The 22,157-nt window shown below is 54.7% G+C and overlaps 8 protein-coding genes across 9 annotated transcripts; 2 read left to right on the top strand and 6 right to left on the bottom strand.

The window, feature by feature from the left end:
* Positions 1–255: 255 nt before the first annotated feature.
* On the bottom strand, positions 256–2,426 carry PV05_05523 (uncharacterized protein; the record flags this gene model as incomplete). Its single annotated transcript, XM_013462037.1, has 2 exons — positions 256–2,310; positions 2,371–2,426. 2 exons carry the CDS (start codon positions 2,424–2,426, stop codon positions 648–650), a joined length of 1,719 nt encoding a protein of 572 aa, XP_013317491.1. The 3' UTR covers positions 256–647.
* Positions 2,427–3,010: 584 nt separating this feature from the next.
* On the top strand, positions 3,011–5,678 carry PV05_05522 (uncharacterized protein). Its single transcript, XM_013462036.1, has 4 exons — positions 3,011–3,790; positions 3,861–3,974; positions 4,081–4,345; positions 4,453–5,678. The coding sequence occupies exons 1-4, from the start codon at positions 3,232–3,234 to the stop codon at positions 5,288–5,290; spliced, it is 1,776 nt and encodes a 591-aa protein (XP_013317490.1). The 5' UTR covers positions 3,011–3,231; the 3' UTR covers positions 5,291–5,678.
* PV05_05521 (uncharacterized protein) lies at positions 5,666–6,783 on the bottom strand (the record flags this gene model as incomplete). The annotated part of the gene is made up of 2 exons (XM_013462035.1): positions 6,752–6,783; positions 5,666–6,704 (listed from the first exon to the last, which is right to left on the bottom strand). The coding sequence occupies exon 2, from the start codon at positions 6,584–6,586 to the stop codon at positions 5,666–5,668; it is 921 nt and encodes a 306-aa protein (XP_013317489.1). The 5' UTR covers positions 6,587–6,704; positions 6,752–6,783.
* Positions 6,784–8,037: 1,254 nt separating this feature from the next.
* PV05_05520 (uncharacterized protein) lies at positions 8,038–8,493 on the bottom strand (the record flags this gene model as incomplete). The annotated part of the gene is made up of 1 exon (XM_013462034.1): positions 8,038–8,493. The coding sequence occupies one exon, from the start codon at positions 8,491–8,493 to the stop codon at positions 8,038–8,040; it is 456 nt and encodes a 151-aa protein (XP_013317488.1).
* Positions 8,494–9,217: 724 nt separating this feature from the next.
* Positions 9,218–10,777, bottom strand: PV05_05519 (uncharacterized protein). Its single transcript, XM_013462033.1, has 4 exons — positions 10,645–10,777; positions 10,399–10,576; positions 10,021–10,311; positions 9,218–9,861 (listed from the first exon to the last, which is right to left on the bottom strand). Exons 1-4 carry the CDS (start codon positions 10,707–10,709, stop codon positions 9,535–9,537), a joined length of 861 nt encoding a protein of 286 aa, XP_013317487.1. The 5' UTR covers positions 10,710–10,777; the 3' UTR covers positions 9,218–9,534.
* A 662-nt stretch (positions 10,778–11,439) lies between these two features.
* Positions 11,440–13,443, bottom strand: PV05_05518 (uncharacterized protein; the record flags this gene model as incomplete). Its single annotated transcript, XM_013462032.1, has 1 exon — positions 11,440–13,443. The coding sequence occupies one exon, from the start codon at positions 13,441–13,443 to the stop codon at positions 11,440–11,442; it is 2,004 nt and encodes a 667-aa protein (XP_013317486.1).
* Positions 13,444–13,885: 442 nt separating this feature from the next.
* Positions 13,886–15,577, bottom strand: PV05_05517 (uncharacterized protein; the record flags this gene model as incomplete). Its single annotated transcript, XM_013462031.1, has 2 exons — positions 13,886–15,343; positions 15,398–15,577. The coding sequence occupies 2 exons, from the start codon at positions 15,575–15,577 to the stop codon at positions 13,886–13,888; spliced, it is 1,638 nt and encodes a 545-aa protein (XP_013317485.1).
* Positions 15,578–17,320: 1,743 nt separating this feature from the next.
* Positions 17,321–21,988, top strand: PV05_05516. 2 transcript variants are annotated; one of them, XM_013462029.1, is made up of 7 exons: positions 17,321–17,585; positions 17,655–17,844; positions 17,908–18,159; positions 18,217–18,317; positions 18,387–18,730; positions 18,784–19,450; positions 19,537–21,988. In XM_013462029.1, the coding sequence occupies exons 1-7, from the start codon at positions 17,425–17,427 to the stop codon at positions 21,101–21,103; spliced, it is 3,282 nt and encodes a 1,093-aa protein (XP_013317483.1). In that variant the 5' UTR covers positions 17,321–17,424; the 3' UTR covers positions 21,104–21,988. The 2 variants fall into 2 exon arrangements, with proteins under 2 accessions (XP_013317483.1, XP_013317484.1); XM_013462030.1 differs by having other exon boundaries at positions 17,655–18,159.
* The last annotated feature ends 169 nt before the right edge of the window (positions 21,989–22,157 follow it).

The raw sequence follows: 22,157 nt of genomic DNA, 5'->3' as shown, positions 1-22,157 counted from the left end.
CACTTTTCTCCAGATTTTCGCTGCCTCGGATCACGCACGCAAATACGGAGTACGGAGCTCCGATGCTGGACCCCACAGTGTACATGCGTTCAGTGCTCACAGAAAGACGATCGCATTTAGTGCATTAAGTGCGTCAGATGGTGTTATATATGGATATATAATATGCCCCGGACTGTCACGTGGAATGTGGCAAATGCTAAAGGCCAATGCTAAAGGCAAGAGTCTGAGAAGCTGAGACAACTTGAAACTCAGCAAACCATTTGGCAACCCATCCACACCACACATATGACCTTTCACCCGACGAAGCACTTCCCATCAAACACGATACCACCTTTGCACGGAACAGCTATTCGAAAGGCCTCGAACAAGCTATTCTGAGCAAATCAGGAATCCACAACGGTATTCAACGATGACACCTTCACTTTCAAATTCATCCAGCTTCGTCCCGATCATCTGCAGGGAATCAACTCCATCCTCATCGAGGAGGCTCTCGAAACAGCAGGTGTTGTTTTCCGATCACGGGAGAGTTTCAAGTGCGAAATAATCAGCTTCTACCTTGGTAAAGTGAATCGCCTCGCTGCCTACCTCGCTAGTTTGTCACCTCCATCCAGACAAAACCAGGGCTCCAGGCTGACTGTCCCTTGGTGCTAGCTCAAAGTCTGATGAGTCTCGTACGGCCGCGTGACGACGATTGTTTCGGTATTGGGGCGGTTGCCATCACTCGCACACGCCGTCCGCCTGAATGTCATGACCAACACCGGGTCCTCTCCATCCGCCCACTCCATCTCGGCTGTAGCGATGCGACGATGTGATGGCACCACTTGTCCCGCGTCGTCGTCCTCGCGGTGGATGGGAGTATCCCACCGTAAGCCATCTTCGTCCAGCGTGTCAAGTCCCTCCTCCAGCCTGATGGCTTCGCGCGCAAGCTGAGCCGCCAAGTCGGGATCCCAGAGTCCTTCGCGAGGAGCCAGCCGGAGAAGGTGGAGAGCTTGACGACGGATCCGGGGATGGCGGCATTTCATCACCGTGAACCAGAGCGGCGCGACCACGCCGGATTCCAGGGAGAAGCGGCCCTTGCGCGTCGTCTCCGGCAGCACCACACCGGAGGAGAGGGCGACGATGGTGGTGAAGGCTGGCAGGTACGCGTCGAGATCGCTCTCGTCGAGTTCCCAGTACGACAGAGATACGCCCAGATTCAGCCAGGCGTGTCGGACCAGCATCGAGGCCCATTGTTGTTTCCACGACCCTTGCGACGTCGCGGCATCGCCGACCCGGCGACAGAATCGATCGTGCGTCTGTCGCCATCGTTGGAGGAGCGTGCACAGATGCTGGCGATGGAAGTTCGAGGCTGCATTTCGCAGGCTCTGCCGATCCGGTTCGAGTCGGTCGCCCACGAACTCCAGGCATCTGTTGGCAAGGAGGGTCAGCTGTTGATCCGCTTCTTGGATGGAACCGAATTCGACGGGGAGCGCGAACGAGAAGAGTGGCTCCACACCCGGCGATGGGCGAGGATCTCGCCTCGTCTCGTGGGCCGTCAGCTTGAGCTGTGGCCTCGCGGACCCGAAGTAGGTCGATTGCAAGTCCAGGTCGGCAAACACGGCGACCAGCTCTTCCTCTACCGATTGGGGTCTTGACGACAAGACGAGTGGCTTCGGTTCGCCATCGGTAACGCCAGGCTTGTCGAGGTCGACACACGAGTGGAGGAGCTTTCTGCCTTCGTTCAGATGCATCATGGCCGGAAGGATCTGGCCCGTGCAGAGTTCGAGGGCGATGAACAGGACGCAGGTGATCAGAGTGAGTCGCAAAGACGACAGGTTGTCGAGCCCAGTGACATGCGCCTTGAGGTGTTGAATGGCCTTGTTGTACTGGTTGACCGTGTCCAGCCGGACGACCTCTTCCTGGCTGGATCCCGACTTGCAGACGGGCGTTAGGAGCCACCGACAGGCGATGGTGAGAGCCATGCAAGCGTGCAGGACGGCAGGCTCGTCGTAGCATGCGGGAAGGACGACGTTGTGCCAGAAGCCGCGCGATCGGACGCCCGCCATCTCGGGGACGGTGCGGGATCGAAAGATCTCAAAGGTGAGGGATTCCGAGTGGTTGAGAAACGAAATGGTCTTCAAGCCTCTGGCGGGCTTGGGTTGGATCTCCGGCTTCGACTCACCCCGTGCCAGAGCAGAGTTTGGAAGTGGAGGCTTGGAGGCTGGCCGCGCCGGCACGTCGATGGCAATGCCGTAACCTTCGCATAACCTGTTGCCCGCGAGGCAGCGGATGCAGCATGGCTTGGTCTCGTCGCACTTGAGTCTCCTCCGCCTGTTGTGACTTGGTCAGGGATCGGGGTCAATACAGTCCAGGCTATTGGCGGATCCTTACTTGCAGGTGCGACATCCCATTCGACTTTTCGCATTGCTTCTTCGAGTGTGCTTCATCTTTTCTCAACCTCGGTACCACCCAACAAGTCCTGATGAAGGTAGACGTCCCCGACGCTCGGTGGTGACCTGGGACAGTTTCCTTATGTTGTTGTCTCGGACTCTTGCCCACAAAAACCTCCTTATTGAAGGGGGTCAGAGAGAAAGCCAGAAGAGCGCAATTTACATTCTGTGCCGCGGTTCTTGATCCCCCGGAAACGACATCTTCAGGTCGACCTCAAGCGTCCTCGGGGACAACCACTTCATCTCCAGAGCTGAAGAATGAAGTTAGCCGTACCCCATTGAATGTCGTGAGATTAGCAGATCGGGGGCCTTGATGGGGGATGCTGAGAAAGCCCGGCACTTACTGCAGTCAGCTTCCCGTGGTCGTGACGGTGCAGAGGCCCAGTCGGCCAGCCAGCCAATCAATAACCCTGGTCATACGAGCGCGCCATGTTCCGTGCAACTGGGTCCGTCGCCATTACAAGGCTTTGGGGCTCGAAGTCACCTTTCTTGTCGAGCCGAGCAAGGCCGTGGGAAATGGAAAGGTTCTTTCAATCAAATGATCAGCGAGGCTGTCCGAGCTATACTGGTCTCGTAAAACTCTGGAGGATTACAGAAATGGTAATTTTAGAAAACAACACCGCCGCCGCAGGTATGGTCGAGGGGACCCGCTTGGTACCCATCTCTTGTGTATATATAGTGCTCCCAGGTCTTGCAAGATGGTGTTGTTGGATAAGATCGTCACTCTTTTCGACTTGCAAATCATTCACAACGAACAATCCGAGCCTACAAAATCTGGTGGTTGCCCTAGCACGACAACGACATGCGTCCATTTCTCTCGGGACTAGCATGGGTCGGACTCATAGGGAGCTCGATCGCAAGCAAGACGACCACAAAGGTCTGTCCGATACAGGGCCCAGCCTTTCCGGTCCCGACGGGCTTGCGCTCCGACGAGGCTTTCCAGGCCGCCATGAAGAGCTTCGACAATGACCTGACCCAGGCCCTGGAGACCGGTACATCCGCCTTCGGGTCGGCGGCGTTCAACACCTCCACCATGTCCATCGGCATGTTCAGCGTCTCGGACGAGGCACTGTTGTACGAGCGCCACTATGCAGAACCGTCCCTGCGCACCGGAAACGTGGGGACGAAACAGCCGGATGCCGATTCGGTCTACCGGCTGGGAAGCATCGGGAAGCTTCTCACCGCCTATACTTTTATGATCCGTGAAGGCGGCGGACATCTCAACGATCCCATCACCAAATACGTCCCCGAGCTTGCGCGCGCCGCCTCGACGACGGCCTCGCCGAACGGGGTGACGCCCAAATGGGACGAAATCACCCTCGGACAGCTTCTCAGCCACATGTCCGGGCTCACTGAAGATTGTAAGTTTGGGGTTCCAGAAAGAGAGGCCCAACTTCCGATACCAAGGGCTGACCACAACCGGTTGGGCAGTTGGGATCAATGAGCAAACGAACCAATCTGGGTTGCCTCCTCTTCAGCCGAATCAAATCCCACAGTGCGATCTTTTCAAGCCAGATGGGACTTTCATACCTTGCAGACGTGAAGGTAGGCTCCCATGTTTTCTTTTTGGGCCCTTGAACGTGACAGTCCGCCAGTGGGAGGGGGAAGGGAGTGTTTGCTCGAACTCTTTTTACTGACCCGAGTGCAACAGAGTATCTGCGTGGCGTGATCGCCGAACCGGCCCCTTTCCGCTCCGGCGACACCCCCAACTACAGTAACAACGCCTACGAGGTGTTGGGACTGGCGTTGGCCAACATGACGGGCTCAAGCCTGAACAATCTGTTCGCCAAGAGCGTCGTGGACGCCCTTGGCCTGCAGCACACCAGCGCCAGCGTCCCCAACGATACCAGCAACGCCGTCATCCCGGCCAACGAAACGATTTCGGGGTGGAATTCCAACCCGGGAGTCTTGTCGCCGTAAGTCTTCTCTCCATTTCTCTCTCCCTGTCATCTCCGAAGGGGGCCTATTGGGGATTCGGGCATCGGGTCATCGACTGACATGGAACGTCTATATGACACTGCAGCGCGGGTTCACATTTCTCCAGCACCCACGACTTAGCCACGATCGGCCGATCGATCCTGAACAGCACGCTCCTGGCGCCGGCGGTGACGCGGCGGTGGATGAAGCCCGTGGCGTTCACGTCGAGCCCGAACGTGGCGCTCGGCGCGCCGTGGGAGATCTTCCGCACGCGGGCCGCCGGCGGCCGGATCATCGACATGTACACCAAGAACGGCGGCTGGGGCGCGTACGCCACGGTGCTGGTGCTGCTCCCGGACTTTGACGTCGGCTTCAGCATCCTGACCGCGTCGTCCGCCCTGGTGGAGATGCCCGTGATGGTGTACATGCTCAGCGACATGCTCTCCGCCGCCGCCCTCCCGGCGCTGGAAGATCTGGCAAGGCGGCAGGCCGAGGCCCGATTCGCGGGCCACTACGCCTTGTCGTCTACATCTGCGCAACACAACCAGAACTCGTCGTTGACCGTCTCGACCGACGACCAGGCCGGTCTGCGCGTGACGCACTGGATCAGCAACGGCACCGACTTCCTCGCGCAACTCGCCGGCGGCGACGAGGCCCTTGTCGGGGGTGCCTACGTCGACTTTCGCTTGTACCCGAACCGCCTGTATGTCGGCGACAAACAGGTCGGTTTCACCGCCAACTGGCAGACCATGCCGCAGCCCGTGTATGCCGGCCCGTTGGACCTGAATTGCATCTCGTGGGGTGGCCTCAACGCCGCGACCCATGGGAATGTCGGCCTCGCGCAGTTTGTCTTTGACGTGGATCCGACCAAGGACGTGGTCGTCGCTGTGCAGCCCAAGGCATTGCGCGTCTCCTTGTCCAGGGTCGACAAGGCCAAGGCCTGAGAGGAGCCTGACAAAGACGTTTTAGTTTACACAAAGCCTCGCCGACGGCCCAGGTCACTCAGATGCTTTTTGAAAACCCGTCATGTCCCCACTAGTGGCGCAACGAGACAAAATCAACTCATGAATGGCATTTGGGCACGACCGTTCCACCTAGCAAGTTTCAATTTGTTGGCGGGCTAGAGCAGATCGTTGGTTCTCGGCCTCGGGATTAGTTTAGGCAGTCTAAGGAGAGGACGCTCTAGAACTGCCAGGTTACTGTTTCAGAGTAAAATTTTTGGGAGTCGATATCTTAAAATGTAACCCTGAAAGGCGGTTTGTTGACCAGGCTACACTCTACCTAGGTAGTAGTTAGGCCCGATACACGCACTGCATGACTTATATAAACTTGGACCTTAACTGGCTGATTAGTCGGACGTCGTCCTCCGAAGGCGCTGCTCCAATGATGCTTTCCGCCAAACCAAGAAACTCTCGTTCCCAGTTGGGCACCTGCGGGTTCTTGCGCATACTAGGTACCCTCGTCAACACCCAAAGCAAGCCGGTGAGCACGAAACTCGGCGCAGCAACACCAAGGTAGTAGAGAAATCTGGGCGTGATACTATTCCCCAGCTTCTTGACCAACTGCAACCCTTCCCTGGCGGCCCCAGCGCTCAGCCCTGCTTCAGCCCATGACAATCCCGAATTCTTTTTGGAAGCGGCGACGGTCGCGCTCATGACGCCCACGACCATGGCGGCATGTGTGCGTAGCCAGCTTTGCATATCAGGCTCGTGGACACACGGGATTCCTGCGGCGGAGAAGATGGATCGCCATTCGGGTGATGAGATGATGGTGATTTGTCCGAAGCCGAGGAACCGGTGCACCAATGCTCCATCGTGGAACGATGCCATGATCGCCGGAAAGCCCATGATGCAGCGTTCCTTGCCCAGGACGTCGAAGTACTTATCCAGCGATGCGAAAGTGTTGAACATGAAGAGAATCTCGGCTCTTTGGGGACAGGCTTTAAGCGTAGCGAACAATTGATCGTCAAATTGGTGCTCCGTGATGGTTAGGAGGATTAGGTCCCAGGGTTGTGCGGTATCGAGAGATCCGACGGCTTTCACGGGAGTCGTCGAGATTTCCGTCTCCCTCGCTTTTTCCGACTTCTTTGCCAGGACGCCGCCGTTTTCCTGGAGAGTCGCAAGGCGTTGACCACGGCCGACGATTGTGACTTCGTGTCCGGCCTTGACGAGATGCAGTGCAAAGGCACAGCCTACGGGTCCAGCGCCAATGATGGCAACCTTTTTCTTTTCCGTGGCCATACTACTAGTAGTAGTTCTGTGGATGTCGGGCTTCGCGGGAGGTGTGTACGTGTACCTACTGTCGATATCCTCAAAATCAAAGTGCTGCGTTTCTCCAATTTTACTGGACGAAAGGGTTCTACTATAGTAGTCAGGAATGGTCCTTTAGCTGGGAGATACTATTACAGTATGAACGCCGAATGGCGATTTGTTTGTTCGTCTCCGGATTGTTTGAGCCTCGAACAGCATCGTATGAGGAGAAGCAAGCGGCCTCCAGGCAGCAATCAATCGATCGTGCAAGCGCACTAACCTACCAGGTAAATGCAGGGTCTCCGGAACTGGCGGGGAACTAGTCACGAAAGGTCATAGAAGACGACAGTTCCGGGATCAATAACCTGTGAAGCATGTGGAGGACATGTTAGGCATGTTGACATGCCCAGCATGTCTCAGCATGTCTGCCTTGCCCGCGAGTGCTGTCCCGAGGTTCTTTCGGGTCGGCCAGCCTTACTGATCCAGAATCAGTCGAGGTCGCCTTTTAGGTTGTTTCGCAACAGGTGTAATGAATCGGACCGGGAGCCCTGGGCTCCCCTGAGCTTCACGTAGGTTCCTTGCCAACTATCGATCACGTGCCATGGCCTCGTGACCCTGGTTTACCTTCAAGTTCCCGGCCGCTCAGTCGCGTCCAACTGACCTCTGTAACATAAGTGCCCCCCACTGTCTCTACATCCATTTACGTGTGCGAAATGGCTATTGTATGAACTGGTATTTTGCCATCGTGAGATGCATCGCTCCGAGATGCGCAGCAGACCGATTGGTTGCAGTCATTCCGGCTCGACATGGCATCGACCGTCCCAGCACTGTCAGTCTAGAAATCATGCAAAACACACACGCTAAGAAGGTCCCGATATCCTTCATAAGCCTGGTTCCTGCATTCGATAGTAGAGATCTGCTTCTATTGTGGTCTCAAGACTCAGCTGGACTTTGGCATATATTCTCGGTCTCGTCCTGGGGTTACCCTACGTACGTCAAAAGAATATGGCAACTGCTGAGGCCATCGACGGCATTCCGCGGGCCTCTCCTGAAAGCAGAGGTGTTCATTCGAGCCGCATACTCGAGTTCCTTCAAGATGGGCGGGCGAAGAATGTCGAGTTCAACTGCTTCATGCTGTATCGTGGAGGGGCCGTCATCTCGGAGGGCTGGTGGTATCCCTACCAGCCTCAACTTCGGCATACGATGCACTCGGCCACCAAGAGCTTTCTGTCCGTCGCCGTGGGTATGGCCATTCATGAAGGCTACTTCACGCTAAAGGATAAGGCTATCTCTTCTTTTGCCGACCATGTGCCCAATCATAACCAGGATCCCAAGCTCGCGGCGTTGACAGTGGAGGATCTGCTCACGCAAACTAGTGGGCACGATAGAGGTCGTTAGACTCTCCTAGAGAGCATGCGCCCTTATATAATATGAGTCCCCCGTTAGACACGGGGGTTTGAGCGCAATGTTTCCCCAACAAGGATGTCAATGTGCGCCCTATTCACGAGTCGATGCGCGTCGGTCTGTTTGCAGCCGGAATTTTGCGTGAACAAGGTCTGTGCAATGGTAACAAAAACTGCAGGTCCGATTCCTTGGGCGAACTGGATGACTGCGATGCCAACGGGGGCGTCCTTCTGAGAAAGAATCGTCTGGACTGCTACTTGTGGGCCTTGAAAGCCGATTCCGACTCCAAATCCCAAAAGCGCCTGATAACCGATGAGGCTGGCGACCTTAGCATCGACGTCTAGAGTGGTTATCAGCCCTACAGCTGGAGGTGTTATGCTGCTGGTTGCCAGCATAAAGGGAGTGTAGTACCCCCAGATCGATGTCAGTACGCCAGAAGAGAACACAGACAGAACCAGGCCCGCAACAGCCGGGAGAACCATGACCCCAGACATTGACGCTGACAGGCCCTTCACCGCCTGGAAATAAATAGGCATCTGCCCTTGTTTGTGAAGGACGAATCAAAAATATAAGTATTGAGCACTTCGGGAACGCATGAGAGGGGTTCTTAGTTTCCGTGGGCGGACAGAAAGCGGCAAGACTCACATAGTATTCAACAATCGATGACGCAGCGTTATTGCAACAGCTGAATATGAAGCCGAACACAATGTTTCTCTGAGATATGATGCGAGGCGGCAAGGTCGTCCGGTCTTGCTTCCGATATTGGAGCCAAATAAACGAGAAAAGAAGCACCGCGAAGATGCAAAACATTGCAATAATGCGCCCGTTTCCCCAACCATACTTGTTGCCGCCGAATTGTAAGCCCAACATGAGCGAGGTGAGCGATGGGACAAAGAGAGCCGTACCGAGCAGATCGAGCTGCGCCAACTTTTGACTGAATCTTGCGAGGGAACCCTGATGACTATTGGCGTTGAAGAACAACGCCACAATCATGAAAGTTACGCCAATTAGTGGTAATTCGATATAGAAGCACCACCTCCATGACAAGCGATCGGTGAGGACACCCCCTATAAGAGGGGCCGATAAAGACGCTGTAGCCTCGGCAGCACCACATATGCCGGCGTAGATGGATCGTTTCGATAAAGGAAAGCTTAGGAGAATCATGCTGATGCCTTATTAGAGGAGCAATTTTTGTGGCCTCAATGTTTTGTACACTCTGCTTGACTCACGAGAATGCACCAGCAATGATACCAGCGGCTGCCAAACCTGTGACAGCGTTTCACGGTTGGACCGTGTTGCATCTCTCATGTCTTTACGAATACCACGAAATCACCGCCTTCCTCCTTTCGGTCGGAGCCCGACGGGAGATTACAGACAAGGATGGCATACGAGCTTGTGACGCAGGCCGAGAGACACGCTGTTGGGGAAGCCTTGTGTTGAAGCTCAGACATCCATAAACAGAACCACTGACTCATACTCCTCTTGTGAGGTGCTCGAACGGTCGGGCACTGCTGGGAATAGGGAAGGTGTCTCGGTCAGGAGAGCTTCCACACGCTGACCATATCGGTACCTCGGCCTTGGTCGTATGACCGTTCCGGTTTATAATAAAGCACTCTCTCAAACGGTCCTTGACCTTGATCCATCTGTTTTGCGCCAGTGGATTCGGAATCATGAAGGACCCCGTCCCCACCCTCAGCAAGTAGATTCCAGTAGACACCGTTAAGGCCATAAGGGGGACCGACGGCATCTAGCTCTTTCCACAAGGGAAACTCCAAACAGATCAAGATCCCTGTTGGGGACAATAGCTCCTTCATTCGTCTCGCCCAATTTGAACGCAGGGACGGCGGTATCGCGCACAGGAACTAGACAAGAGGTTGATATTAGTCAATTGGCTAGGATCAATACCCTCTCATGCTTGCTCGATCTGCTCCTAGTTGAAATAACGAGACGACTGGTAACAAGATGACTGACTATAAATCAAAGTGCGTTGTACCAAAGGGAAGAAAAGCGCAGTGGCTTACCGTGTAATCATAGATCAAGTCAAACCCTTCGGATATCTCCCCTTCATCCAGACAATCTATCATCCAATCTGACATAAAGAAATCTCCCTCGACGAATTTGACCTTGCCACGATTGATAGGAGCCTTAGGAGGTCGAGGAGCCGATCCCGAAAAGTTTGCCGCGGACGGATGGGCCAGTTGAGCTTCGGCATAGGTGTTCGCGGCGGAGACTGCGGTTTGAGAGACTTCGAGACCATAGGCATCCATGCCGTGGAGAGCAAGCATGACGACGTCATATCCTCGCCCGCAGCCCTAGTAGAACGTCCGGTTCTCGTTAACATACCATTCGCCACGAGATTTCGGGCGAGCTCCCCTGAGGACCTCCATACGCACACTTACCGGCACCAGTACCTTCACAGATTGTCCATTAGTCCTATGCGGCAGGACCTGATTTAGTTTCTGTTCGACGAAATCAACCAGGGCCGGCGATGGCTTTCCCCGGTCCCAGAGATCACTTTGATCCGAGTCCCAGAGCTCGGACCATCCTGCATTCTGTTCCCCCGTGTCTGTCTGATCCCTAGAGTTGTGGAAGTACAAGTTAAGTTTTGAACATTGGTGCCTATAGCATGGAAACGGTAAAGTCACCTTGTCAGGAAGTGTGATATGAGGCGGCCAGGGCTTTCAGTACCACCAGATCTGGGATGGTTCATTTCAGAGAAGAGTCAATTTTGTTTGAAGAAAACGAAGTAGCGCGATGAAGGCTGTGCGAGGACAGAAATCAATCGTTTCCTTTTTGACAAACAGAGGCTGGCAACAACGGCATCGAAATAGTTTTCACGTACCGTTTTCGTCATGAGCCTGCGTGGACTTTTGCCGCCACATATCCAGGACAATCAGGCGTAATACTTAAAGTTAGGGCGCTGATTGACATTGCGGGTCCGCCATTAGGCGTGCGGCACGATGTCATATTGGCCAGGTCTTCCGAAGGGTACCCTGTCTCTTGCCTGGGGGAAGGTCGCATTTACCTGTGGTCCAAGTGCGCACAGTGGCATATTTCCGCCACCATGCTAGACCACTTTCCTGGCCGACTCACTGATATAAAGCGGTTTTAGATAGCAAACGTAGTCAAATCAGCAGCTTTAACCGGCTACATCTTGTTCACGATCCAAGAGTCTTGAGGTCTTGAGGAAAAGGAAGTATATACAATATTTGATTGCGCCATGGCCGCAGCAAAGCAAAAAACCGCTTCACAAGACTTCGTAGTGGAGAGATCCTGGGATCAAGCCGTCCATGTTTGCCCTTACAAGAAAGGAAACTCCATCCTCAGGAATGCTTGACGGCAAAATTTCTGCCGGCCTAGAAGAACATGTACCGCTCGCACTGAGAAAGTCGGCAAATCAGTCAGGATAGAATTGATATGGGCCAAGATCGGCCATTGTTTCACAATGTTGACGAGACGGGTTGCTCATGTTGGCTTTCCTCAAACCAACTGAAGTCAAATGGAAAAACCAAGTCATCCGCGCGCGTCCATGCTGAGAATGGACATGGACCGGCAGGTTTGTCTTGAACCGACGATTCTTGCTGTGCACATTCATTAGGTTCTGCTGGAAAGGGAGTCGAGCCTTCCGTGTCACGGATTGGCGGCATTCCAGACCGGGGTGCAATTGACGTGCCATCACTGATGGTATTCGTACAAGCATTTATCTCTTCAAAGGCGCGCTGTGTGCAGGACATCTGGCTGAACTCAGCCAGACACTCTGGAGTCTGCCAGCACAGCGGTAAGTTTGTTAGGTCGTCAAATGCATACGGTGAGAGCGAATCGCTGTTTATATTTGTGCCTTCTAATGACAACGGGACGCCCGCCGGTGGTAACGCAGATTCAACCGGTGCGCGTAAGGGAGTATCTGTGTTGTCCGGCGAGCATGTCTGTACGTCCGCGCCGCTGCTCGTGAACATGAGACGTAAATCAAACTGCGTCGAGAGAGGGTCCGCGGCCGATTGCAGACGGACACCTTGTTTGAATAGTCGAAGCCACTCGGCATTGTCAGCGGGAGTCTGGTTCCAGGCGTCGTTGTCCCCGTACATTATCATACGTGCCTGTTTCCGTACAGTCTCATCGGTGACGGTGATGCCGTCCTTCATGGCTTGCAAGACAAACTCGCCCAAGCGTACAGTAAGGGACTCGAAGGTTGTAGGTACCCGCTGGGTATGCTGGCCAGCGCTTGTATGTCGCCCGGCGTTGCGTGAGGCGCTGAATGGCTCGAACTCATTCCTTTCAAACGCGATTAGATAGGGTGGCATGGCGTTTTCTACCAGCAACGCTATCTCGGGGTCCAAGCCCCGACACCCTGTCCAATCCCTCATCGAGGTGCCGTCACGGAAATGTTCTGCAATATGGTCGTTACGAATAGACCAGTCGACAAACCGTTCCTCACAGAAGCCGCAGCGACAGTTTAATGAGGTGATCTTGGTTCTCCAGTTCGCCATGTGGTCCGGCATGTGATCAACTCGGTGGACTAGACGCATGTGTTGTCTCAAATGGTCCTTGCGACCGAAAATGCGGAATGGCGCAGGCTTAGCTGCACACTCATCATAATGGTGTGATTGTAAGTGGGAAGTAGTGGGATTTTCTGCTTCACAGAACGAACAACGCGGAACGTGGTCAAAATAAATCGGGCCATGTGGGCAGCAAATCCATTTCTCGAGGAGGAGATGCAAGGCGCTTTCATGTCGAGTCCAGTCGTATTTGGAAACGAAAGTGTCTGTACAGAACGTGCATTGGTACTTTCGCGCTTTACGGCCATCGGCCGGGTGTTCTGTTGACGATTCAAACTGCTTAGAAGGACGACGCCTGCGTCTGCGCGGTTTGAGATGCCACCAATGCTGCAGGTTTGGATTGGAATGGTCAGACTCGAGTGAAAAGGCACTGTCTGTAGAATTCGACGACTGACTGGCCCCTAGCGAGCTCACTGAGTCGAAGGAATTGTCTGAATGCGCTCGAGGCGGAGGACGTGGGGTGATGAAAGAGTCAGGCAGCCTTGCGGCTTCCGAGCCAGTGTAATGAAGCGAATTGCGGACTGCTATGGCGATTGCATCGAAAGGAGCAGGCTCCTGATCCGGGGGAGAATGGCGCCAGCGATCCAGCGGATTCATATCTTGCCATCTTGCGGTGCTCGCCAGATTGGGCACAGAGATGGAATGCGCAGAAGACGTCGGACGTTTATCGAATGAGCTGGCGGTATAACGGCGACGTGCGTTCGCAAACCAATTAGAAATTTGACGGGCACTGAGATTTGTTTGCTCCTGCAAGATCTTCTTCTCATGTTCCGTTGGGAACGGGTGAGAAGCGTGCGCTGCAAACCACTGCTGCAGCGTTTTCGTCACGAGTCGCGGAAGCCTTGCTGCGGGTTTTTTGAAGAGATCGGCTCCCTCAGATGCCGCCATTGTGGCAGTTGTCGCAGGCACGGTGATCCCGTGATTATGGGATTCGTACTCTAATATCGTGAGGTCTTGTCCGCAGTGATGACCGGACACTAGCGAAAGGCGCGGTGCGAAGGTTGAGGGTGCATTCAGGCAAGCAGAAAGAACCAAGATCTCAAGCGTTATATCTGAAAGGAACAGATGATCAAGCTCAGAGATAGCTATACAATAATTCCTCGATTTGCGCAGGAAGACAATCGGTGAGCGGGGAACGCGTGACAAAAAGGATACAATAGGGCGTGCCTTGACAACGAGCGGGCCCCCTTGGCGCCTGGAGCAGCAGCTGGATCATGAATATCACGTGATATCTCCCTCTGTCAGCCGCTGACGAGAAGAAAACCACATTTTGCGTGCTGAAGATCAACGAAATGCAGCATTTGAGAAATGTATTCTGACTCTCCCACGTTCAATGGCCTGGTTGCGATCGGACTTGATTGGCCGCCTCGACAGCGATCCTAAAGTCTTCTAGTAATAGATTGGTGTCTTCGAGGCCCGCGGTAACCCTGATTTGAGTAGGCTTTAAGCCGTAGCTTGCCGCCCAGTCCAATTTCTTGGCGTATGTACACGCCGTGTATGCAAACGCAAGGGTGAAAGGTGCTCCGAGATGCACGCTGTTGTGCACATTGAGATTGTTGTAAAAAGCCTCCGTCGTCTGGATATCGTCGAATTCGACACTGAAGAGACACCCGTAACCAGGAGTGAACTCTGGTGTTTCGCGGCGCATGAATTGCCGATAGTGTTTTCCGGAAGAGTTCACACTGGGATAGTGAACTCTGTGGACGGCGCTGTTGCGATCTTCGGAACACGTCCGTAAATAATCCACCAGCGACTTAGCATTGTGATTTAATTTCCTCGTTCTCGTGAGATAGTCGCGACTGTTCCGCTCAAGGGCTTCCACATCATCAACATAAAGCTCCGGCACATACCGGGCGTTGAACAAGGTCTTCAGTGTGTTGTAGTGTCTAGAGGTGGGATTGAGAATAGCACAACCAGCTATGACATCAGCGTAACCATTAAAGGATTTCGTGAGCGACGTAACAAGTATATCGGTCATATGTGTTATGTCGACATTCGCATAGCTGCCAATGGTATCATCGACAGCCAGGATAACGTCATAGTCGTCAGCCAGGGCGCGAAGTCGAACCAGGTCTGGCGTGACGAGGATAGGATTCGCCGGGAATTCCGCCCAGATCGCTTGCACTTTACGTCCCTGACTGCGCTCTTCGCGAAGAAAGACCTCAAGCGCCAGTAGATCTTCATCAGAGCCCAAGCCGAAGAACTTAAAGCCTGACCCAAATTCTTGGAATGCTGTCACGGTATCCATAAAAGCCATACCAAAAAGTATTGTTGTGCCGTTATGGAGGTGGCTGAGGTATGTATGAGGCTTGTAGATGGAAGCCATGCCGGTGGGAAAGAGAAATACGTCGTTTGAAGAAGGCTTCGGTACTGTAGGTTGTAGCGTGGCGCGCTCCAGGTAGGAAATGATTCGCTCTCGTATAGTTTCGTGTTTGGCAGTCTCGAAGCTCGGTCTGGACTCAACTTGATAGGAAATGCTCGCTTCCGCAAGCTGGTTGATGAACGATAAATTTGCCTCTGCGAAACGTGAAGATACACCGACCCCGGGTTTGCTCCAGAACCCCGCTGCAACAGACTCATATTCTGAAGGGAAGACAACCGGCCAAAACGGATCTTTTGCCTTGAAAGCTCGAATCTGAATGACATCTGGTGGGATGGGACTTCTTTCGCTGTCGGCACGCCGCGGCGATGTACAATATCCAACACATTCCTCCGCCGATGCCAACGAACTAAACAAGAAACAACCATGGCCAGTAAGACCGAGGTGGCTCAAGACCATGTTGGCGAGCTGCTCAAAAATTAGCGTGTGCGAAAGATACGTGAGCGAGTAAGCTAAACCAACACTGGCAATGTCTCTATGTGGCTTCGCTCGAGGGTAAGCATTGCTGAAAGTCGCAATGACCGAGCGTGGATCAGCACCGTATTTCTGTACGCTCTGCCAGCCAGGCATATGAACAGTGACCGCATGGCGTGGCGCGGGAGGCACTGCCTGGCCAAAGGGCGTTGTGATCCGATTAGCCATTGGTGGAATGATACAGTGCTGGAGTGTAATCGAGTGGATGAGGAATTCAGATTTTGGTGAGACAACTGAGACAGCTGGCTGCAAGGGTCTCCAGCATCGAGGGGAATCCCCTGGCGAAGTGAATGTCTACCAGGACTTGTGGGATCCTTCGTTTGCAGGCCAACTCAGATGGCGAAAGCACAAATGAAGGACGTTGGCTTCTCCATTACTACTTACAACCTGCGCGAGATAATTTAAAGGAGCAGCAGCTCTGATATCTAATCGCAAGGGCGGGCGTTGTGACGGTAGTGGCACATGAGGCGCTGGTTGTCCACATTTTAGGGCGTAAAATGACACGGCATCTGCTCAGATCACCTTAGAATCTGGCCGAGTCAGCATTCTCTAGGTCAAGCCAATAGAATCAACCGAAGCCAACCGAAGCCAACCGAAGCCAACAAAGATGACGAGAGATGATGCAAGGCTGGCCCAAGGTGCCAAGCAAGTTATTGCGGTATCGGCCAAGCCATTACTATGCACTTGGAACTTGACCACAGTATGCACAAGCCAGCCGGGGTGATGGGCCGTTTCTCCGCACCAGGACGGAAAAAGGGGCGCACAGTCGAACGACGCGGTTTTCTCAAACGAATGGCCCGGCTCGACCGGGTTTTGAAGTGACAGTGTACGGTGAGATGACTCAGACCCCGGTCGACTACTTGACCACGCCGAATGCACGGTTGCTGGTCTATGCTCCATCGTCGCCCACATACACTCAACATAAGAATTAGCTCCTGTCGGGGATATCAAAAAGTGGGACGACTTCCACTTCACAAGTCTCATCAAGCGGTACAGTGCCCCTCTTTTCCAAACACACAGCTGTACAGCACTGTCGATGCCGCTGAAGAGGCTGGCCATAACGCCATTTGCGACGAGGCAGCTATGACGATCATTCTGGGCAGCAAAAATGTCGGTATGGTATCGCGTACGCTTCCTAAGCCGTTGCTCATCGCTGCTGGAGCTAAAGCCGTAAGGAAGTAGATAGAGAGCAGAAGGGGAGCGCGACAGAGAAGAAGGGACTGGAACAGAGCGGACGAGGGAGCGATTCGACTAAATAGTCGTTAGCGGGAGAGCAAAGCGGCGAGTGATGAGTCAGCGAAAAGTCGCGGGTGACGATTGTTCGGGGATTATATATATATATATATATATATATAATCCCCGAACAGTCGACGCCCAGGGTGATTTCGCTGACTCATCACTCGCCGCTTTGCTCTCCCGCTAACGACTATTTAGTCGAATCGCTCCCTCGTCCGCTCTCTTCTGCTCCCTTCCTCTCTTGCGCGCTCCCCCTCCACTCCCTCCTGCTCCCTTCTGCTCCCTCACGGCTCTGGCCCGCTCCTGCCGTGCTCCCTCACGTGCCGGTGAGGGTCCCGTTTGGGCTCCAGTCCTACAGGCGCCAACGTTGCGCACATCCAGCCTCGTGGTAACTTTACCCGATCACATCGATGAGGGCCCGTTTCGGCCCTGATGAAAAGGTGGGATCACTGAGAGGATGCCCTGCTACTGTACGTTGCTGGAAGGGGTCAACTGAATCCCCCTGTTCTGCAGGACGATGCTTCTCTTCCTCTCTTCCCTTCCCTCTCCTCTCTTCCTCTCGCTCTCTCGGTCCTCACATTTTCCCCTGCCCTCCCTCGACTTCTCGTGTGAATCACTCTTCCATCCAGTCTTCTGACTGCCTAAACGCACCTTCCTCGCGTTTCGTCGTACCTTGACCCTCCCTCCCCAGTCGTCTGCTTTTGCTTGCCTCTCGGCGCTCGTCCTTCCTGGATCTCCTGCTACACTCCGGCGCTTCCTGCCCCGCCCGCTGTTTCCCAATGCCGAAGAGAAAGAAAACCGCGACGGAAGTCTTTGATGAAGCGGAGGAGAATGGCTGGCAGCCGATCGCGGACGCCGACGTGAATGGCGATCGGGTCAGCAAACCCATTGAACCTGGGACTGAGCTGAACTACGACCGAATGACCGACCTCTGGGACGAGTAAGTCCTTCGCCTGCCCAGGCACGGGTCGTGCTTGTCTTTACTAACGAAGTGCACTCTGGCGCGTAGGTATGCAAGGCGAAATCCTGGCGTGAGCCCCTACGATTTACGGTCCGCGAAGCATTTTATGGACGGTATTGTGAAGAATGGTCAGAGTCTGAGCTACGTGAAGCAAAAGTGGACCGACTTTGGCGCCGCTTGGAAGCGACGACCTGATAACCGAAAAATCCCCCACGAGGTGTCGGAGTCGGTGTACTATGTTCGTCTCCTGTCTCTTTCATCCTACTTCGCTTCCGTCGGCGAAGCTGAGAGTTCGTATTAGTACATCGAAAAGGAGTTGAAGAAAAAGCACAACCTCTCAACCGAGCGACGGCAGCCACATTTTATGACGGTGCCCCATTTTATCGTTCTGATTAAACATGAGTGGCAAAAGGATTGGCACCAGTACACCCATCCCAGAAGCCTGGTTCAGAACCACGCGGCTTGTACCCTCTTCGTTTACACGCCGTCGAGGGTGGGAGAGATCTTCGAATCCAACATGCGCCGCGGCTCCGGACGAGGGTTACTATATAAGGTAAGAATACCGTGCCATCTCAACGGGGATGGGCCCGTGCTGACAATTCGGATGTAGGATATCGTCTTCGTCGTCTTCAAGAATGAGAAAGGAGAGGCGGAGCTCGCCGTGCGGGCCACGCGCGACGCGAAAGGCTTCACCAATAAGCCACACAAAAGGTCGGTCGACCGAATCCTTCCGCTTCTCCGCTTGCAACGGGTATCCTGCTGACATTGAGCTTCCACCAGGCCACAGCACGGAATGTACGAGGACATGCAGCCGCTGTACGCGAACCCGGTCCTGCCGCTGCTGGCCATCGCCCTCGCCGATGGCGCCTTCCAAGATTACCTCACCTTCGAGGAGATCGAGGCGATCCTGCCCCCGGCCGATGGGTCCTTACACCATCTTCGAATTCGGAAAGAGCTGCACCGGGTGCCCTTTTTCCGGACCATGTCCCCCGAGGGCCCGACCGGAAAGATTCAACCGGCAGTGTCCTTCAGCAGTGGGCTGGTCGGCTTGGGCCATCGAGCGGGGTATGAAGAAAATATCCGGGTCCACGATTTTAGGAGGGAGGTCCTGGTCAAGGCCGACGGTCGGTCCTGCTGAACGAGGCCGCGGGAACGGAAAGTGCTGACCTGGGCGCAGACAACGGCTACTCGACCGCCGAGAGGATGAAGTTTGCCGGCCACGAAAATTCCGACACCTTCTTCGGGTCGTACATGCCTCAGATAAGCACCGTCGACGGGCAATCCAGCTACTGGGGGAAAGCGCGCCGCACCGTCTACCTCGAGGGCTTCCGCGGCCTCTCGCTGCAGCACCACCCGCAAATGCTGCAATCGCTGCCGGCGAAAGTGGAGGCGAATCTGCAAGCGCGCGCCGATTCTATCGCGCTCAACGAGGAGATCGAGTCCCTGGGAGAAAGAATGCGGCGCCTTCCGGTCGAGCACGACGGTCAGCGAGAACGGACCCGCCGGGAGGAGCTGTACTGGCAGAAGCGCCAGATGGTATCGGAAGAACTCAGCAGGTGGCAAGAGATCCAACCCCGGAAGGTCAACCAGGACACCGAAACCGAGGCCTCGCCCGTCGCATCGCTACCCAGCTTCTTCGGCCGTGTCCGGCGGCTGGATCCGCCTCGCGACCGTCTGGCCTCCTCTCTTTTCCTCGACGTTCCTCTCCGGAGCCCTGAGGGGCGGGCGGCTCTCCAGGATATGATCACCCTGTGTCAAGAGAACCCTAAGGTGGCCTACCGCCCGAGTCTGCGTCCAGAGAATGGCCGTTGCCCCGTATCGACGTGCGCGGTAGAGATGGGAAGGTGAGTGGCTCCTTGGAACTCCCCCTAGCATTTCTTCGATTTTCGTTCAGCGAACGTCGCGTCGCTGACAATATTGACTCCGACAGCATCCGCCTCGCGGCTCGATGGGATCACATTTACCGGTGCCATAAAGCCAGTCTCGCGGCGAAACACGGCTTTGCCGAGCTGTGCTTCCACTGTGACCGGTGGATCACCGGCAAGCAGGGCTGGTGTGAGCACTGCCGGCGCCACTTGAACGACCTCGAGTCACTCCCCGTCCAGTGGAATCCCCTGACCTTCCGCCAGACCTTGGCCGCGGCTGGCTATTGCCCCTTCTGCTTGTTCAACCCGCTGCTTACACCCGAAGAGCGGTTCCGTCAGTACCCTAAAAAGCTGCCCTGGCAGCAGCACCTGGACAGGCATTTTGAAGGGCTCGAGGGGAAAGACGAGCTCGGGAAGGAGGACGGGCTCGCTCTTGCGTCGGGTGGGTCGAACGAGATCAAGGCGATGTCGTGTCCTGACCCGCGATGCGGTCTCTCCTTCAACGCCATCGTGGATCTCCAATATCACGCTCAGGACACCCACTGCTACAAGCGGACCAAGGTCAGCGCAAGCAAGCGACATTGCCGTACAGGTCGATCGTATTTGAAACACGAAGGTAGCTCCATCGCCTTCCCTGCCCTCCCAAAGAGAGACTGCTACGACACTCTGCCTTCCTCAGTCGACTGGTGCCCGAGAGAGGAAGCGGCTCCCGTCGACCTGCTGCAATCCAGCGGCAGCCCACACTCAGACCTGTCGATTGACCCACGCCTTTCCGATCTGGGGCTGACGCATTTCGCCTCGGCGATGCTCCTGGGGACTTCCTGCCCCTCCTCCGAAAGCACGCATAGTTCGAGCGGTAACAGCCCGTCGGAAGCGGAGCCTCGCGGGCCAGACGCGGTGGAAGCGCCATGGCCCGTTGAGCAGGAGATCTTGCCGAGCTGGCCGGCCACGTATGCGACGGTCCCAACCCCCTTGTCGGCCGGTTCCCAGCAAAGGACTCGTATCACGGTCAGCCAGAGGGCAGACGTTGCCATGATGCAAACACCCCTAGAGACTCGCTCCGCAATAAGCCAGTGGCTAGACCGCAGGGCCAGAAATCTTCCCCCCATTGGAGCAAACACAGACGACGACCGCACAGCCGAGGATGCTCTGGCGTTCACCGGCGATGGCGATAAATCTACCGACCTCGGTTCTGATTTATTCCCATCCCATTGCACAACCCCCCATGACGCGATCGGCTCCCTCGAGCCAGGAGATGTCGATGTCGATGTCGACGCCATTTTCAATCAGTATTTATGTTCGCCTTCACCCTCGCCTCCGCCCGCCCCTTCACCGGACGACGTGGTCAGCGAATTGAGCGGAGCAACGTTGTTCGATGCCGGACGTGATCCGTCCCGTGGCTACCCGGAGTTATATACGAAGCCATCGAAGAGCTCGGCTCCAGAAATTTCGCCAGAGAGTGAGATAGCTCGAGATCGAGACGACCCTTGCCACTCGGCGAATCGAACTTGCATCCATCTGCGAGTCGGCCAGCCTAAAATTACACTTCGCCTTCGACTCCAGGGCAGATACCAATCCAGAAAGAAGAAGGGTAGGGGGCGATCAGGGAAAGTGGGGCAATCCAGGAACTGAGAGAGAAAGGGAGAAAGGGAAGGGAGGCAGATGCGTCAGATCTGTTGAACGAGGCGGCCTAATTCTAGACCTGAATAGGCAACGTCTTTAACGTCCTCCCCATTACCCATACCTGTACGGAGTACATTGGGATGACAGCTTCATCGCCGCTTAATGTACCACGGGATGCAGAGAAGCCAAGGCGACTGTTCACGCTATTATCGCAGAAGCATCTAAAGTGGAATCACCGGTTACGCATCAGACCTCCACCGTACCGTAACGACGTGAAATTTAAAAGCTATGGCTTGCATTTGAGCGTCCACGAGTCCAATTACCTACCCTCATCATGCGCCCACGAAATCCCCAACTGAGTTCTGCCACACGCTGTCCTCACTATAATTGCGATGACCAGCTACCTCCGCCCCCGCTCAGCCGGCAAGAGTGATGTTTCATGGCGAGTAAGATCATTCGGTGTCAGTGTGGTAAGGTATCTCGCACCCGGACAGCTTAGCAATCAAAGAAAATCTTGGGAGACTCCTGGAACACCAAGGACGCCATGCCGATGCCGAGCTTCCATACAGGGAGGTCATGGCCGTATGGGAATCACTCGGAAGCACCAATCATCTCAGTTGGCTAAATGTCATCGCCGGGTTGTCTTCAGTCTTGGGCAATCAAGGCGTGTATGAAGAGGCTGAGAAACTGCAAGGACAGGTCTTCGAATTATCAACAAAGATCTTTGGGCCCCAACACCCGTTTGTGAGTGCCGGGAAATCTCTTTCGTCCATTCGGGAGAGACTCCCAGCCGGCCCTACCGAACTTTGCGGAATTTATCATCGGGGAGAGTGGCAATGACATTACTGGAAATAATGAATAGGCATTGGAGTGGTGTCTACAATTATGCAAGCAGATCTGCTAGTTGTTTGAGAATATAGTAGTACTATATGAGCTATGGAGTGAAGCTGCACTTCACCGCTAACAGGTTGACGCCTACAACCGCTTCAACAAGTCCACGCATCAGATGCTCTCCTACGGCATCTCTACAGATCTTGTTTTTCGACTTGAAGGAGAACCAGCA

This window comes from Exophiala xenobiotica (assembly GCF_000835505.1).
Source record: "Exophiala xenobiotica strain CBS 118157 unplaced genomic scaffold supercont1.3, whole genome shotgun sequence".
NCBI classification, from domain to species: domain Eukaryota; kingdom Fungi; phylum Ascomycota; class Eurotiomycetes; order Chaetothyriales; family Herpotrichiellaceae; genus Exophiala; species Exophiala xenobiotica.
The sequence above is the reverse complement of the archived record's forward strand: the minus strand, read 5'-3'. Positions and strand labels throughout refer to the sequence as shown.